This window comes from Podarcis liolepis (genome assembly GCF_965112155.1).
Source record: "Podarcis liolepis genome assembly, chromosome: 2".
NCBI lineage: Eukaryota > Metazoa > Chordata > Lepidosauria > Squamata > Lacertidae > Podarcis > Podarcis liolepis.
In genome coordinates, this window is record NC_139555.1 from 38,512,006 (window position 1) to 38,530,805 (window position 18,800).

General features: G+C 43.0%; 1 protein-coding gene and 1 long non-coding RNA gene across 3 annotated transcripts in view; one reads left to right on the forward strand and one right to left on the reverse strand.

Annotated features, from left to right (window-relative positions):
• The window catches only part of LOC310699598, a 187,531-nt gene that overhangs the window by 111,965 nt on the left and 56,766 nt on the right, over positions 1 to 18,800 (forward strand). Inside the window, exons 2-8 of the long non-coding RNA XR_014522139.1 lie at positions 3,640 to 3,809; positions 4,339 to 4,444; positions 5,586 to 5,621; positions 6,050 to 6,274; positions 7,990 to 8,149; positions 18,066 to 18,166; positions 18,552 to 18,725. This is a non-coding gene — a long non-coding RNA (uncharacterized lncRNA). The remainder of the gene's footprint in view (positions 1 to 3,639; positions 3,810 to 4,338; positions 4,445 to 5,585; positions 5,622 to 6,049; positions 6,275 to 7,989; positions 8,150 to 18,065; positions 18,167 to 18,551; positions 18,726 to 18,800) is intronic.
• LOC310699504 (myosin-3) overlaps positions 16,327 to 18,800 on the reverse strand; it is a 34,067-nt gene continuing 31,593 nt past the window's right edge. For both annotated transcript variants that reach the window (XM_083487430.1, XM_083487431.1), the window contains 5 exons: positions 18,432 to 18,602; positions 18,220 to 18,324; positions 18,041 to 18,136; positions 17,782 to 17,919; positions 16,327 to 16,485 (listed from right to left, as the gene is read on the reverse strand). In XM_083487430.1, the coding sequence (XP_083343556.1) occupies positions 16,462 to 16,485; positions 17,782 to 17,919; positions 18,041 to 18,136; positions 18,220 to 18,324; positions 18,432 to 18,602 (534 nt within the window). In that variant the 3' untranslated portion in view covers positions 16,327 to 16,461. The remainder of the gene's footprint in view (positions 16,486 to 17,781; positions 17,920 to 18,040; positions 18,137 to 18,219; positions 18,325 to 18,431; positions 18,603 to 18,800) is intronic.

The following is an 18,800-nucleotide window of genomic DNA, read 5'->3' on the forward strand; positions in this document are numbered from 1 at the left end:
TTTGTTTTATGTGATCAACAAATAAAAAGTTATGCAAGCTTTCAATGCTACATGAAGAGGGGGCATGTGTTCAAAATCTCTGAAAATGTTCCCACGGACATGGGCAAGCTGCTCTGCGAGACATTTTAGCAGTTGGTAGATAGCCTGACCTATAAATGCATGAAGTGTTGCTTTCAATTAGCACGTCGTGTTTGCCTTTGTCTGCTCATTGTTGTAAGGCTGACAAGGATCACAGGCCACGCATTCTCTGGCTATGTTTGTGTTGTGAATCAGCCAAAGGCATTCCTTTTGGAATAGATTCTACACACATTGAGAAGGCCTAATCCAGACATAAGGCCATTGGGATTGTTTGAGGATATTTGTAATGCCTCGCTATCTATTAAAGAGGGAGTTATTCGCATAACAAGGACGTTTCGCACTCCAGTGTTTGGCTTCCAGCATAATACAAAGTATCCAGATTGTTTTCTCTACAATGTGGGTACAGGCAGTGAAGGCTGGAGGCATTCATCCTGTCCACTGAGCTCAACTGCAACTGTTCGTCATCTCTTTCCCATTGTGGACTAAGCAGATCCATGTAATGTTTTGGGGCATATCTGACTTCAGAAACAGGTTTGCAGTTTTCTCCTCAGTTTGCTACCAGTGGTGCTTTACATTTTTAAATTCTGAAACAGAAACAGAAACAGAGTATTACATCCTTTAGGGACACGGGTGGCGCTGTGGGTTAAACCACAGAGCCTAGGGCTTGCCAATCAGAAGGTCGGTGGTTCGAATTCCCGCGATGGGGTGAGCTCCCGTTGCTCGGTCCCTGCTCCTGCCAACCCAGCAGTTCAAAAGCACATCAAAGTGCAAGTACCGTAGATAAATAGGTACCGCTCTGGCAGGAAGGTAAACGGTGTTTCCGTGCACTGCTCTGGTTCGCCAGAAGCGGCTTAGTCATGCTAGCCACATGACCCGGAAGCTGCACGCCGGCTCCCTCGGCAATAAAGCGAGATGAGTGCTGCAAACCCAGAGTCGGTCACGACTGCACCTAATGGTCAGGGGTCCCTTTACCTTTTTATTACATCCTTTATCCAAGGAACTCAGTGTAGCATACCTGGTTCTTTTCTCCATTTTATCTTTTCCCTGAGAAATAGTTACTGGCGCAAGGCCACCTAGTGACTAAGTGGGGGCTCAAACTACCACCTGCCTAATCTTACACCCAACACATTCACCACTGGCTATAAATTAATAAATTTAGAATTCCAAATATGTGTGAAATTGAAAACTTTGAGTAAGGGAGCAAAATTGATCCACTACTCTTCATCCAAATTCCCAGCCATATTCACAATGGCTGCCGGGCACATCTAGTTGCTGCTTAGCGACTTCTCATGAAAGAAAAATGAGCAACTGTGCAATCCTAACCATGTCTGCTCACTCAGGAGTCCTATTGAATTCAGCGGGGTTTACTCCTAATCCTATATGGAATTAGGACTGCAGTCTAAAAAAGTTCCTGCCCTTTCCAGGAGTTGTTCATATTCTTTCACTTGCTTTTCTGCTCAATACACACCTAACCAAGGCAGCTTATTATGTTCCTATATAAATAATAAGTTGGGATGAGTTGGTGGGTTTTCCGTCTCAGGATAATGGATCATATAAGCAGACCCTTAATTGTGTTACAGTACTTAAAAATAAATTTGTTTTGGTCTCAAAGCTCAAGGGTGAGGGGAAGCTGAAAACAATGCAGTTAAATAGGAACCTATTTACAGTTACGGTGGGCCTGCCCTCCAGTAGAGGCTTTGGGGGATTTGGTCTTATATGAAATTATAATGTGTTGCACTAAGAAATTTTATTTCTTAGATATTGTATTTTATTGTATTACAATTTGACTTTTGTTCTATGTGGTACATGCAATTTGGAAGAATTCAGAAATAACACTTGTTAACGCATACTTTATTTGGAACCATTTACAGTTTTTGTCAAACACTGCTTTTCTGCCCAACACTGATTTTCTGTAACTATATTTTAAAAATCATACAACACAAAGGCACAAAAGAAAGTAAAAAAGCTGATAGAGGTAATCATCTGGTAGATACACCCCAACCAACAAATAGTTTAAAAAGAGATTTTTTAAAGTTCATTTTGAAAACTGACATGCTTCCTATGCTTGAGCTGCAAACTCAGACCCAGCTATGTCATGTATTCCACAGCTAGTCCCTCCCCACACCCCACTATTAAGTGTCATCCACAGATTGAAGGCCTACCTAAGAAGTCAAGGTGAATATTACCCCTGGACATAAGTATCCAAATTCAAATTGTAAACCATCTTATGTAGCATACTTCTCTTCTGGATGTGATTTTGCAACACTGGAAAAGAAGAGATGCAGGGTCACCAAAACTGAGCTGAGAATCTAGACTCCTCCCTCTTTCCGAACTGTCACCTGGCAGCAGCCATTACATCAGGCTGTAATAGAGGAAGGAAGAAAAGTGATGCAAGGCCATCCTCAGATTTGCTGTAAACCCAGGCTCCTTCCTTCCTCGTCATTTGACAGCAACCATTCCAATGACACAGCTGAAAAGCCAGCCATGTTTGGCTCCGCCCCTCCTTGAACTTTTCTACCCCAGCTGGTCATTAAAAGAACTTGTAATTAAGAACTTGTGCTTGAGTTTGCTTGTTTCCACCTCTCTCTCAATCTCATGGGGTTTTTTTTTAGATTGCAAGCCTGAGGGCAGGGCCTCTCTCATCTGTAGTGACCTGGAAGACTTGCTGGACTAAAGAGTGTGATCCAAAATTCTTCAGATAAATAGCAATAAATAATTTAATCAGAAAGTATGTGGACAAATAAAAACTCCTCCATTCACTTCATTTAACAGTTGAAAAGGTGAGGTCCTAGCTGCTTTGAAATTAGGAGCAAAGTTCTTTTTACATCATCAGAACAGCTAAAATAAAAAAATGTAGGAAGGAAGAGTAAATTGGGTGCAGGAAAATAAAAAGAAGTGGAGTCGCCAGGTGGAAATCCCAAAGACAATGGGTGGTGTTCAACTATATTTTACTCAGAGTAGACCCAGCAAGATTAATGAACATGACTAAGTTAAAACTTAATTTCAACAGGTCTACTCTGAGTAAAACTTAGTTGACTACAACCAGTGCTTTTTCTGGTAAAAAATAAATAAACGAGGTGCTGGTAGTTGTATCTTGATAAAAGTAACATGGGTGGCAGCACATAATGGCTGCCATGGGCAACAAAAAGGAAGTGCTTGTACCACCACAAAAAAGCACTGAATACAACACTATACCTTTAAGGGCCTAGTTCCATGGTCACTGAATAAGAACATGCCATATTTCTTCCTCAGGATTGAGAGGCAATTTAAGGGAAAGGATGGCAGTAATGGAAAAAGGAGCCTAGTTTGCTGTGTTCAAGTCCCATGTTGCGGTATCTCTCTCACACACAAAAAGTAGAATTATGGCATTTGAGTGCCTCCTATTCCTTATGATACTGCTCTGAAATTTTGACTTGAGGCTTTGGCCTGCCTCCGATTTAGCTGAGGCATTAATGTGTTTCTAAAAACATTCCCTGCGGGATTTGCAGCTTTATAGAGTCGTGCTCAACCATGTTTTCAGTATTAGCAGAAATGCCTCAAGGGATCATCTTTTTCCAACAGCATCCTTGGACTTCAGCCGCTGTCCTGTAACCAGAGAATGCTCAGGAATCTTGGCGCTGGGTAAACAAAAACAAAACAAAGAAGTACTGGAGCCATCCTGCTCCCAAACTGAATGTCTCCTCTCTACACACTTCTGTTAGGGTTCTTCCAGGCTCTGCACCATGAAGATGGTAAGGCTAGATTTTTCTCTGCTTAAAATAATTTTTTTTTTACCCTGCAGAGATAGTAGTGTTGGGTTAGATTAACCTCTTTTAAAAAGGACTTTTTGTATTCCTTTTGCCAGGATGTTGTGGTGCTTAATTGGGGCATCCTCGATGAGATCTCCTCTAACAACTATAACTGTTGCAAGAAAAGTAGGACTGAAAGCATTAAATTGATTTAATCAGGAAACACTGTGATATTCTAAGCTTTTAATTGTTGGTTAACCATGAGTGTTAACTGTTAACCACTTGGGCACACTCGTGTAACAGTGGGCATGGGCACAAGCACAGCAGATGATGTGTGTGCCATTTTGCTGGGTTTGGGATTTTGAACCAGGCACCGACGACATGTTAGAGTAACCTCAGTCACAGAATGAGAGAGACAAAAAACATCAACCTGATGAAGACAGAGGCAACATCAGGGAAATGGAAATATAGGAGTGACTTCAAATAATTCACCATAGCTGGGAGGATTAATAAACTTCTCCTGTCTTTCTAGCCAGCAGCAGGTATTTGGACACAGGGTCTCAAAAGGACAGGATGAGGCTCAGACATGCTCACGCCTCATACATCAAAACAGCTGAAGGGTTCCTGTTACACAGCTGGTGAGTAATATGACAAGGCTGAGAAGTTCGTGCTGGGGGGGCGGGGGGAGCGGAGAAAGGGGCTTAAGGCAGAAGCAAAGCAAAAAGGAGAACAGGAGTGCAATAAGAGCAAGACTGTGTGATCTAAAAACTGCCATCGGACGTTTTCCATCTCTGCTGTTTAGTGCACAATGAAATTATATACATTTCAGGATCTAGGTGGATTGACTTGGCTCCTAAACATTGACTCTGGATTCAGCTCATTAATAAAAAAATGGAATTTCCTCATGCTTGAATCTTTGATGTACCCATATTTCATGGTTCTTAGATTCTTTGAGATAAGGCAGAACACCTGCGGGAGAGTGTGCTCTCCATTTTTTTCTCCAACCTCCTTTTAAATTTCTTACACTTTATTTGTGAGAAAATTCTCATTCAGTCAGAAATGTCCAAACCAAGGGTTCATAGGTGGGCACCCTTCAATGATAGTTTAAGGGGAATAATAATGTATAGGGATTTATGGAGATGAGAAGAAAAGATGTATACAGGATGTGCAGAAGATGATATATTGCAGAAACATGTGGACAGACCACCCTATAGACCATAGGAAGCCCCACACAGCTGCTCCTGTTTCTAAACTTTGAGCTTGGGGTGGAGAACCTTTTTTTTCTCCTGGGAAGTGCACATTCTGAGAGTCAATCCGTCGGAGGATGCATGGGCCTGAGCCATAAATGGACGGGGTAGCTCCTTCTGTCTCGTTCTTTCTCTCCCACCCCTCTCTCTCTGCCACCCATTTCTTCCCATTCACCTGCATGAAATAAGTCCAAGTGCCACCCCTGCTTTAAGCAAGCACTGGCTACACATTTTCAGACTCTTTCTTCATCTAGGAGGTTCTTGCCTACACGCCTCTAATGGTTTGCATATGCCAGTGGCATAGTTTATTGATGGTGGGGCAGGCTGCCAAACATCTCTACAGAGGCTCAGCAATGCTGAGCCAACATCAGCATCGATGAGTTCTGCCCACTTCTTGACCACTGCATGCATAAAATCTGCCCCGCACAGTGTGGTGCTGCGGCAACCAGTTCCTGAGCTTCTCATTGAAACAGTAAAGACCTCTTAGCTCTCTTCTGATAATCTGACTAAACATCTCCTTCCTTAATTTCAGTTGATTTTGAGGACTTAATCTTGAACAAGTTGACAGGTGTATATCATACATTGCCATGCCAGTCAAATGCAGGTTTCCGGGACCTAGATCTATCTTTCCATCATCTTCTCTTTATTTCCCTTGAGTTATTTGAACTGGTTGGTATTTTTCTTGCAGGAGAGATCATGTCCGCTATTGAATTAAATACTACAGCTGCTCCTGGTTGGCCTGCACTTTGTGCACAAAAACCTGAAGCACTTTGATCTTCTTAATCACATTTATATTGCAGTTGTTCTTCCTTCCCTTTCTCCTGCTTGCACTTATACATAATTTGTGCCCTAGATTATTTCCTACCCTCTTATCTTTATTTTTTGCCATGTCTTTTAACACCAGTTTTCACCACATGTGTTTTATATATATTGCATCACAAAACCAGAAGAAGTGGCTAAGTAATTGGTCTTACTATTTTGTTATTGGTCATGTAGTAGCTTGAAAAAATCTGGTTCCATAGTGAGAAGCTGGAAGGGAACACTGCAGTGTGGTTGTGGCTGATGCCCATTGGGACTTGTAGGGCAGAAGGTTGGAAGTCCAACAGTATTTGGAGCCTGAGCCAATTCTAGTTTTATCCCTAACCTGCTCCCTGCTGAATTCTACAAGGCCAACACTGACACTGAAGAAGCTGATGAGCAGTGCTACTCCTTGGACTGGGTGTAAGTAGGAAGGCAGGAAGATAGAGGCTGAATGTCTGCATTTTCCCAGTCCATATCCAACTGCTTCCCCCACTCTGCTGCTTTCTCCAGGAAAATCCACTCTTTAACGTTGAATCAGAACAAACAGTAATTCAGGGTTTCTGTGAATTGTCATTTGCTCCAATTTGGTGGTAAAGAGTAGGCTTTTGCAGGGAAAGAGTAGGTTTTCGTGGGGAAATCGCTGAGGCAAAGAAGAAGAAGACAGGAAGTTTTGAAGCATAAACCTGTGTCTAGAAACGCAGAGCAAAGAAAGTATGGCTGAGCCCTTAGGTTGGTGGAGCAGTTCTTTCTTCCCCTAATGGCCCAGCCTCCAGTGCTGCTGTGTGTTGCCTACTTTTTGTTTAAAGGCTACAGCCCTCAAAAATAGGTGGCTTGCCTCCATAACAGAGGTGATAAAAGTTAAACAGAAAGGTATCCCACATCACCCATCTGTAGGACTTATTGCTGGTCAGGTACAGAAGCAACTTGCTGCTCAAGTGTAAGGAATATCCACTCACTCCTTCATAAGGTAATCTTAACAGGCACACTTCTTGCATGGAAAACTGGAACCCATGTCACTCTTTTCTGTCAGCACTGTTACAAGAGTAGAGCTGCTCTCAGGACAGCCTTGGGTGCATCACATTGATTGCCTCTATTTTTAAACCTTCACCCAGTAATGTTCCTTTATGGACATTCGGGACCCATGTTTTTCCTGAGATCAGTTACCTTTGCATCAGCACTTACCAGCTGGTGGACAGACTTGAGTACAGAAATAGGGTGTCAATGCCGAGCGACTCCTGTCCTCCATGTATGGCAATGAAATCTGTTTTCCATCCTGCCCTCCTTAATGTTTCACTTGAACCTGATAATCCATTTGCAAGCTCTTCCACTCAAATGCACAACCATATGAGACTACCCACTATTCAGCCCTGAGTGACTTTCATGTGGAAATATTATTTACAATACGAAGGAAATGCTTGGGTTTCCCCCCACAATTTGAAATAATCAGAAAGAAAGTCTCAAACAGAATCACATGCCAAGGAGCTAAAGAGATTAACATTCTCAGGGGAGCTATGAAGATCATATACCAACCACAGCAGCATCCCAGATGGCTGCTGTAACATGATTCAGAAGTGAGGAGAATTCTTTAGCTCAAAGCATGTTTCCTAAAATTTTATGAGTGTCATTGCTGTTTAGCTATTTAAGCCATTTTCACTTTTGTACCGAAGGAGCATTCATAGCAGCAAATTGAAGGTAATTCACTCGGTAATTATTTATTCCTTTTGTATCCTGCCCTTCCTCTTAAGAGCTCAGGGCAATGTACATGGCTCTCACTTTATTTTGCTTTGAGATCAGACTAACCATAGGAAGTAGATTAGGCTGGGAGAGATAGCAGCTGTCCCAATACCACTTAGTGAGCTTCACAGCAGAGTTGGAATTAGATCCCAGGTTCCAATCTAACCACTTCACCTCGCATAAATCACTGACCCCCAAGAAGATATGTAGAGGATATCTCTCTGCTGATGGTGGAGACCATCTGAATTGCCAAAAAGCTTCTGAAGAAGAAGTCATCTGATTGGATTCTTTGTAAATTGCTTAAAGGGTTTATTTACAATTAAGTGGTAAACAAATTTGGTTAATAAATAAACATTTGCATCACTACCTGACCCTGAAAAGAAGCAATGTGTTATTTCCAGGTTTGAATTTGCCTGTGTTGAACTTGCCTTCCTGAATGATTCAGCATACTCTCATAGTGACCTGGTTCACATGTAACACCAAGCCATACCATGAACAAACATGCTGGCTCCCAGGGAAAAGATTGCACCTCCTGTCTTGCCACTACTACGCTGTTGTGAGGTAAGTCATGATTTGGATTAGTGTTCCATCTGAATAATTATTTCATTACAGACAGACTACAAGGTGTAGCCATGGTTTGTTCTGTGACATTTGTGGTTTGTTGCGGGGGCGGAATAAATTACAAGCCTGGGTTCACACATAAAGCTAAGTCAAACCATGGTTTAGCTCATAGCAGCGTAGCAGCAGCAGGACCAGAGGAAGAACAAAACAGCCATGATATTCTATCCGGAAACCAGCACACTTGCTTGGTTGCACGAAGCCATAGTTCGGCCATTTCCATTCAGCTGCTCTTGAGCATTTTGAACTTTCCCAGTTTCCTTCCACAAAGGCTACCCAGTGACATCAGAATGTGCTAGACCGTGCTGACAGCAGTTCAGTTTGCACTAACTCAAACTCCTTTGGTTGAAAGGATTCACTTTTTGTAACGAACCATGTTTGGGGTTTGTGTTTGGAGGGGAAGGCAGAGGCACTTGAAGTACAAAATTTGAAGTAGTGGAGGGGAGAGCTGAAGGGTGCGTGCAGCGGCAGTAAGGTGGTAGGAAAGAGAGAGTGGAAGGAGGGTGGAGGGAATTGGCAAGGTGGAGATGGGTTTAAGATATCATGTATTACTTCTCATCAAGGTCATCCTAGACTTCAGTTTATTGTGAAGTTGTTTTCAGTGGCAGTGTAGACACCATGCATTTAAAGTACATTCCCCACCCTAAAGAATCCTGGGAACTGTAGTTTACCAAGTGCAGAGCTATAGTTCCCAGCATCCTTAACAAACCACAGTTCCCAGGATTCTTGAGATGTGTGCTTTGGATGTATTGAGAAGCCATTGTTTCTCAACTACATGTTCTGCCTGTTGTGAAACTCACATACAAAGGGTTTTAAAACCTACCCTGATAGTTACACCTAGACAGTGCTGTTAGCACATTATGGCTATGATACTTTTCTTTTAATTAATACAATTACATTAATATTAATTATGCTGATATTTATTAATAATGTTTTATTGAACAATATGCATTTTAGAAATAGATATATAAATATACTATCCTTTCCCCTCATCACAAAGGGCATTTACTGAAGCAGTCAGCTGACCTCTTCAGTGCTCCTTGTTTCCTCAAAGCTGCATCTATGGCAAGTGATATCTTATCATAGGCTGAAATGTCCAAGTGTCGGCAAGGACTAGACTTCCTACCCAGCCCCGGCCCCAGAGTCACCGCAAACCGTTGTGATGATGAGAATATCAAATCACGTGCATAATCGCTTAGAGACGGCTGTGAAATAAACATAAAAAGGATGATAATGGTTTGCAGTTGTCATGAAAGAATTAAATAACATGTATCTGATATTGGAAGGAGGCTCACATGTGAAGCTACTCTGAATGTGTTGGATTAAAGTGCACATTAGTGACATTTGAAGTGATCCTGCTATATGGCTTCAAGCGCCTTGGTTTGGCAATGCAACCCTCTCATTTAGAATTCTGCAATATGAGTATCTTTGCATAAGGTTTATGCATCAAATCATTAAGGATGGAACGTGTTCCTATCCCATCCCCAAGAGTGTTTTTGTTGCTTTGTTTTTGCTTACAGTGAAGGAGCCGGGATACTGGGCGCAAGTTCAATGTGTGTGGGTAAAATGGCAGGTTGCCAAAGAGAGTGTCAGCCACAGGCTGATGTGTCTCAAGGGACTCTGTGTCCCTCTACTGGTAAGAGGGAAGAAAATCCCTCCCCCCTTATACAGAATAGAACAAGATGCCCTTTTTTGCCTTGTTTTATTCTGTGGACTTTCATTGGCTCTGATTTTTGTTGTGGACACAACTGGCATTAAGCAGTAAACTATGTGGTTATTATAACTGTGAAAACCCCTTTTCTTTGCTTGCATAAAAATAATTGTCAGTCACTGTCATCCCCCACCACCCCTGCCTTGTGCTGTTCTCCCAATGTATTGAGGTATCTGGCAAAGGAACCTCCTTTCAGTAACCTGAATGATGTGCAGAGCATTTGAGGGGCATTGCATTTACAGGACATTTGTGGAGTGTGTGTGTGGAGTGATTTCTGATCATTTGAATGTAGTCTGGAAGGAAGATAAATAGCAATGTGCCTGGTCTCACTTCTGGTAGTGGCACTGCTACCGCCTTTCCATTGTCAGCAAAACACAGCCATAGTGCGGGGGATAATAATCTGAGATAAAGCAAAATTCAAACTTGAAGGCAGCGCTTTGATCTTCAGTTTTCCTGGGTTGTTGTTTAAGAATTCAAGTAGAATTTATGGTATCTTGTTTAAGCATGTGTGCGTTTTCTTGCTTAAAGGTAAAGGTAAAGGTAAAGGGACCCCTGACCATTAGGTGCAGTCGTGGCCGACTCTGGGGTTGCGGAGCTCATCTTGCTTTATTGGCCGAGGGAGCCGGCGTACAACTTCCAGGTCATGTGGCCAGCATGACTAAGCCACTTCTGGCGAACCAGAGCAGCGCACAGAAATGCCGTTTACCTTCCCACCGGAGCGGTACCTATTTATCTACTTGCACTCTGACTTGCTTTCGAATTGCTAGGTTGGCAGGAGCAGGGACCGAGCAACGGGAGCTCACCCCGTCGCTGGGATTCGAACTGCCGATCTTCTGATCAGCAAGTCCTAGGCCACAGCACCACCCACGTCCCCTTGCTTAGGAACAGCATATTTTAGATCAATGTGCATATTATATGTGTTCCCTGGCACTTATGCTGTACATACATATTAGGCATGGCTCACTTGCTGCCATATTTCCATGTGTGAATATTTCAGTCAAATGCTTGGAAGAACCACCAAGCATCATGGAGTAGAGAACTTTAGGAAAGGGATGCCCCCACAAGGCCAATTATTCATGGTGCAATTGGGGCTCTAGGGTCTGAGCTTTCATTGGGAAAAACAACCACCCAAAGAAAGTCTCTAGCCCTTCTGGAAGGTGAGCTATTCATCAAAAAGTGCATCCTGACTAGAGATAGGGTCACAGGTCTCGTATTGCTCTGCAGAGCCGTTCAAAAAGTCTGACGGGTCCTTTCTTCCATTCTGATGAGCTGGGAAATAATCCTCTCCTCTTCTCTTTGAAGGGAACTACATCCCATCCCTATGATAACAGTCTGGTGGTTGCAGCAGCTAAACATAGGCCTGCTTATATATCTTCTGTAGGATTTTTGAGGGTGGTTTGGGGGCAGCAGGTGGTGGTTGAGTGGTGGCAGGGAGCACATTTTGTTACCAGAAGGGCTTTTCCTAAGTTGGGTCGCAACAGTGGCACTACCATCATACAAATAGATAGTAAAAATTATAATAATAAAGTGGTCCCCAAATGCACATTTGGGTGAAATAGTTGGAGGCTACTGGCTCAAAGGAGGCACCAGTCATGAAACTAGACTCTTAAGTTTATTGTCTCTCCCACAAAAAACGGGACAAGGAAGCTCCTCACAGCCAAGATACAACTAACTCCAGTGCCATCTAGTGACTAAAGTATGTAATCACACTATCCACACATGAAGCTACAAAGGTGGGGAAAACTTAACTGTCACACTGCTAAAAAGTCTCAACAGATAATCTGCCTGAGCAACTCAACAAGTGGGGCAAAAGCAGAATATATTAAGTAAGCTATAAGAATAAAATATAGCTATTGGAAGGAGGCAGGATAAGTGCAAAAAGTTCAGGGTTTTTTAAAAAGTAGATTTGTTATGCTAGGGTGGCAGAGCACTTTAATTATACAAACTTAAATTTATGATATGCATTTGAAACCCTCCTGTGAAATACAATCTAGAGTCATCCAAGTCAAACCCTTGATCTGTTAAGCTCAATTTTGTCTACACTGACTGGCAACAGCAATCAAGATGGGATCCCTCCACCCCAATCCTACCTAGAGATATGAGAGATTGAGTCTAGGGAACCTTTAACATGCAGAGCATATGCTCTGTTGAGCTACATCCCATCCCTATGATAACCAGTTACTCTCATTTCTGCCTTTGTAATTTCTAGATTGACTTACTGTAATGTGCTGCATGCATAACTGTCCCTCAAGATGATCCAGAAACCTTAAATGGCTTTAAAATGTAGCTGCCTATAAGTTATCAACCAAAGGCTATTGTAAACATATGATACATATTTTGGAACAACTTCATTGGTTTTCAGTTTGTTTCCAATCCTAGTTCAGGGTGCAGTTTGTGAATTATAAAGCTGTTCTGTTTTGTAGTACAGAAATAGCAAGGAAGAGATGCTAAATGATAGAGGCTATGAAAGACAGTAACTCATTTCACACTTGACTTATCCAGTCTTCTGTCTCTCGAGAGCCTTAATCAAAATAGTTCTGAGCACACAGATATCTGTCTCCATGCCAACTTTGCTGGGATTTGTAATATATCCTGCAGCCGTTGGCCAGTTTTAGGAAGAAAACATCCAGTAACACATACTAATACAAGGTGCATTTCATATTTAGAAGCTGAATAGCAAGGAGCAACATGGGCATAGAAATACTCAGAATTAATCTTATATATTCCTTTGCACAATATAAATAACTGTCTTAGTTGATCAAGCCAATACTGCATCCTCTATCTAGAACACGCCTTTGCTTTCTCTCCCACTATAAAGCAATATTCTCTCGTGTACTGCAAAACAAGCATATCTATGTTGTGGATATATTTCAGTACAATCCTACTGATGTCCACTGTGGTTTGTTCTGGCTATCTGACATTGTATGAACAACACAACCAAAGTTGTTCCTAATTAGTTGCCACCCTTTTTCTTGGAAAGCTACATTCCTTTTTTACAGCTGCATGACAGGCAGGAATTCAGCAAATGAACCATTACTGTGCCTGCATGCTGGGAAAACTTCACCTGCTGAAATTTGCCTTATTATACAGTTATTAATGGCAAATGATCCCAGCCAGAAAAGTATTGTCAACTTTACTCCTAATCCATATTTTTTATTCTGTTCTCCTCAATATTGCTTTTTATTGCACAGTATCAAGAAGCCATAAATTAGGACAATAATGCCTACCCACATCAGACGGAATGGTTGTTTCACATTTATTGCAAATACTGTAAGCTGTTTACAGGCAGACTACATTAGGCTGAAAAACGCAATAACCTCGGGGGGGGGGGAATTGTGGCATCTGAAATAACCCCTAATTTCAATTGGTGCAAGTAGCAATAAGCCTGCTGGAATATGAATAGGGTCCACCATTCTAAAATCTCGTACAGCTGTCAATGCTTCCATGATATCATGGTCCTTTTTAACAGGATACTGTGGGCAATCTAGCCCCTGTGGAATGCCTTGCATGTTTATTAAGAGAGCATGTAACCACAGCAAGACTCTTCTAAGACTGTCTATAGTTAGACTTTTGGAAGAAGCACATGTCCTTCCTAAGTGAGATGGCATCTGGACCTTGTCAAGTGTGTCAGCTTTCACTCTCAGACTCTTGTTTCCCAGCATATATTTGTGCAGAGATTCCAAGCTGCATTGAGGCTCCACCTTGAGTGATATTGTTTTCTTCTCATATTATCACAGTTCAGCCATCAGTGATGAGGATTCTTTTAATGATTTACGAAGATGTAATGCCACAGACAGATGTAGAGGGGAGTTGAGCTCTGTGTCCTATCTTCAGCTTTGCTAACAAAAGGGTTGGGAGCACCAGAATGGGGTTTGGGGAGTTAGAAACTTGTTGTGACATGCCAACTGCCTAGATAGTGACAAACATATTATGAATCTTCACACCCTCATTCCACATTCTGGGCAGCCTTATGCTGGGGGACAGGATGTGGGGACTCATGGTGGGAGATAGTGATATGGAGTACTGGTTATATGGGCACCATGCTTTATGGCTGCAATGGAAGTGACACAAGAATGGCCTCTTTGGGAAGAGGGAGCCCTACTTCAATGGATTTCCCACACCACTAAGAACTGAACTGCTGTAAGGAAGCTTGACAGAAGGAAGGAGATGGAAGTTTAGAGTTCCTAGTATGTTCGTAATTTAACACTCTGTTGTCAGTAGCCTCTGTGTTAGAAACAGTAAAGCTTTTCTCGCAATATGACTAGTTGGGGAACTTCTGCAAAACATTTTATGTGGCCTGTAGCCATTGCTAGAGGACAGTCATTCACATTTGTCCTCCCATCTGTTCCCTAGAGAAAAGTATTTTCTTCTGAGTAATTGAGCTATATAGAAGCCAGTGCATTTCAACATTAAGTTTAGGGCATGCTATTTTAAAAAAAAAATCTGATCTCACCTGAAGGAGCTGTTTCTCAGAGGTGTTGAAGGCATGGCATGGGCCTGCCTTTTCTGGGGCTAGCTGTGAAGCTGCATGCATGTTAAGTTTTTATGTAGGCAGGATTGTTTCCTGCTGTGCTGCATTGCTTCCCTTACTTGTTTTTTATACATTGTTATGAGTTTGCGAGGGGTAAGCTGTATGCCTGAGCCCCCGTCTAATTCCTGGATCCATCACAGATTCGATTGCTGGAATAGCCAGGCTAGCTTCCTGGTGAGATAATGGCCCTCAAAGTCTGGGCTATTAAGATAACAAAGGAACTAGTGCTGTGCCAGACTGAAAATGGGTAGGCCTCCCTCAACTCACTGTTAGTTAGAAAGACAAAGATCAGAGTTGGGAGTTGAGCTATGTGAGCAAGAAGCTAGACACTGGAAGTGGCAAGTTGAGTAACTGGAATAAATTGAGCCATGCTTGATTTCTCTTAGTGTTGTTATTTATTAAACTTGTATATTGCCCTTCACCCGAAGATCCCAGGGTGGTTCACAAGACTGTGGCTTTGGGAGAAGCAAGACCCTTTTGGGGTGTTAATGCTCAGGTTACATATGTGTGTAAATAAACCATAAATGCACCACAGTCTCCATTGTCTCTCATTCCAAGGAAACTGAACCCTGTATAAGTGAGCAACAATATATTAAAGGTAAAGGTACCCCTGCCTGTACGGGCCAGTCTTGACAGACTCTAGGGTTGTGCGCCCATCTCACTTAAGAGGCCGGGGGCCAGCGCTGTCCGGAGACACTTCCGGGTCACGTGGCCAGTGTGACAAGCTGCATCTGGCCAGCCAGCGCAGCACACGGAAACGCCGTTTACCTTCCCGCCAAGTAAGCGGTCCCTATTTATCTACTTGCACTTTGACGTGCTTTCGAACTGCTAGGTTGGCAGGCGCTGGGACTGAGCAACGGGAGCGCACCCTGCCGCGGGGATTCGAACCGCCGACCTTTTGATCGGCAAGCCCTAGGCGCTGAGGCTTTTACCCACAGCGCCACCCGCGTCCCTAACAATATATTACTTGTGCATTTTAGATTGATTTATCCCTGTTTTGTTTTTATCCTTTCCATTAATGTTTTTTTGTGTTTGTGTTTGTGAGTCGCTTTGAGTGTCATTTTTTAAATAAAAAAGTGACTAATACAAATGAACCCCTATTGCAAAATACTGACAGTCTACAGATTGTCCATGCCCTTGTGTGCAAACACTGCATTTGGCAATTTCCTTTTTCAGCCACCAGAGGTCACACTTCAATGAACAGTTGTGATATGTTGAAGGAAGGGATTGGGAGTCTCCAGTCTGGGGCCCCAAATGCAGTTCCTCCATGCTTTTCTATCTGGCCCAGTGGCGTAGCGTGGGGGGTGCAGGGGGGGGGCCGGCCGCACCGGGCGCAACATCGGGGGTTAGGGGGCGCAAATCCACGGGTTAGGGGGTGCAAATTACTTGCCTTGCCCCGGGTGCTGACAACCCACGCTACGCCACTGATCTGGCCCTTGAGACGCCCTTCCCCCAGGCAACACAACTCGCCCTCCTTCCTTCACTTTTGCCTGTCTGGAAGTGTCCTTGAACTGTGAGATGGAGTCTCTTGCTTATATGACGGGAAAGGCATGTGTATTTCTTGTGCATAAAAACCTCTGGCTGTTGCTTGGCTGAAATTGTAGCCTTCGGCTGTTTGCCCAGAATATAGGTAAGAAGCAAGATAAGTAACCTCGCCATCACTGCAGTATCAATGGTATCATTGGCTGGTAAGCAAACACCATAGGGACATAATCCAGATGTGTCCTCATAGACAGTGGCTAGCTGCTGCCTCTTAGGTAAAGAAGAAATATAGCAAGTAGCATCTACCAAGCAACTCCTGAGGTATCAGCGTTGCAACCACTTTCACTTTTTATTATGTCTGCAGATTACAACACAAAGAACAAAACTCACCAAGTCTTTAAGCAAAGCAAAATTTATTTTCTATTAGGGCTATTGAGGAAAGATCACAGGCTTACTACAATTTCAAGCAACATCATGGGGACATATATGCATTTTGCATACATTCCAAGCTTCTTCTGTCCTGCAGTAGATTTACTCTTCACTTTCTATGATTACCTGCCACAAACAAAACAAACAAACTCAGTACTTGTTAAAATGCAAGGAGAACAATGTGCCGTTTCAGCCACTATCTTCTTGAGAAATGGGAAGCAGGGCTCACGCCATCAGCACTGCTGAAAAACCAGCTCCACCAGGCCTCCTCTTTATCAAGTGGCAGAATGACAGAAGACATTCTATCAGGCTGCCTTAGTAGGAAAGATGAGAAGCAAAGTCATTTGCCTTTCCCAAAGTCCAGCTCCATGAGGCACTTGTGGCCCTGAGTTGTTTCTCAGCCAGCTGTCATCACAAGAACAACTGTTGAACAATTGGCACCTGAATTTGCTTTTTTCCTCTTCCCTGCCTGTTCCTTTTCCCATGTCTGTAGCACTTTTTATATTGTAACCAGATTGTCTTGTTTAAATTCATTGTATGTAAGCCACATAATAATAATAATAATAATAATAATAATAATAATAATAATAATAATAATTTATTATTTGTATCCCGCCCATCTGGCTGGGTTTCCCCAGCCACTCTGGGCTTCCAACAAAGATTAAGAATACTCAAGAAGCCTCTTTGGCTGAAGAGGGGGTTGCAAATGGTCTAAATAAATGAAGGCCAAATATATTTGAATCCAGCAGTGCCACTCAGCTAATGGTAAGGATTCTATCAATGGAAGAGGAAAGGAAGCTCCTTCTACTAGCAATTCCCCAGGCTCTCCCCTAAATCTGCTCTGAGGGACTCCCAACCCTCTGGAGCAGATTTAGTGGATGTGGGACCTGACCATTTGTGCAAGTTTGGGTGACTAGGGCTTAAATGAGGGTTAGCCAATGTGGTGTCCTCCACATTGGTGGACTACAACTCCTATCATCCCTCACCAATGGCTGTGCTTGCTGGGGCTGATGGAAGTTGTAGTTCAACAACATCTGGGGGACACCATGTTGACTATCCCTGGCTTAAATGGATAATATACTTGTGTCTTTGAACTGGGGTTTTACAAGACTAACTCCTGCAAAAGCAAGGGGGCACTTTGGTTTTCTGAATAAGCCTCTTATCAATACACTGTAGCCTGAAGCCACACTCTCTCCTTGCCTAATTCCATTGGCTTCACTGATGCTGAAGCCACAGCGAATTTGAACCCAGAGCTATTAAGTGTGTTGCTTCTTCCACTCTGTGCAGCATTCTTAATGGCTCCTTTCTGGATGCGCAGATTCCTTTTCATTCATCCACTGTTGCAGCAGGGATTTGTAAAAACACAGTTGCATCATTCTGGAGGGACAAATTATTTGGCATCTGGTCTGTGGAGGCACTTACCTTTGTGGTAGAAACTTCCCTGGTCTTTGCCCGAAGCTTATTGACCTGAGACTCAGCAATATCAGCCCTTTCCTCTGCCTCTTCCAACTCATGTTGCGTTTTCCTGAATTTGGAGAGGTGGACGTTGGCCTGTTGGTCCTATAATCAGAAAGCAATAGCACACAAAAATCCAAAGTCATTCCTCTGATGTCAAAGCTGAGACCTTATGCATTTTGTACAAATGACCAAAAATGAAGCTTGTGTCTTTCAAATAACTCACAGCCTCCTCTGCTTGTCTCTTGTAGGATTTGACCTTCAGCTGAAGCTTATCCACCAAGTCCTGTAGCCTTATCACATTCTTCCTGTCCTCTTCACCCTAGAAAAGTGGCACCTGATTAGGTGATACGTAAGTTGTCAAAGAAGTATTGGGAAGCACTGGCTCCTTCCTTTCCCTCTTACCTGGAAAGTCAGTTCTTTGACTCGCCGTTCATACTTGCGAATACCTTTAATGGCTTCTGTGGCTCGCTTCTGCTCCCCCTCTAGTTCAGACTCTAGTTCTCGGATCTAGGAAGTCAAGCAAAACATTAATTTCCTTAGCAACTCTGATATAGGGGCCTCTGACCTATGGAGAACTCCGGTGCTTACCACCAGCTCCCAACCCCAGTGTTTACCCTGGCCTCCATTTTCTGGATCTGCTTCTTCCCTCCTTTCAGAGCAAGTTGTTCTGCTTCATCCAGCCGAAGCTGCAGATCCTTCACTGTCTGATCCAGGTTCTTTTTCATTCTCTCCAGGTGAGCGCTAGTGTCTTGCTCTTTCTTCAGCTCCTCTGCCATCATGGCCGCCTTGACATACAAACAGTAGACCCCAGTCAACAGGTACACTCGGAGCAAAGGACAGAAGCTCAGCAGAGTTTGAAAGATCAACTTGTGACCTCCAGAAATGGCCTGCTGGGACCACCTCAATAGGTAAGCCATCCCAATGAATGAATTAACATTCAAACTATTAACAAAGGTGCTGGGCTCGTTATATAACATTGAACG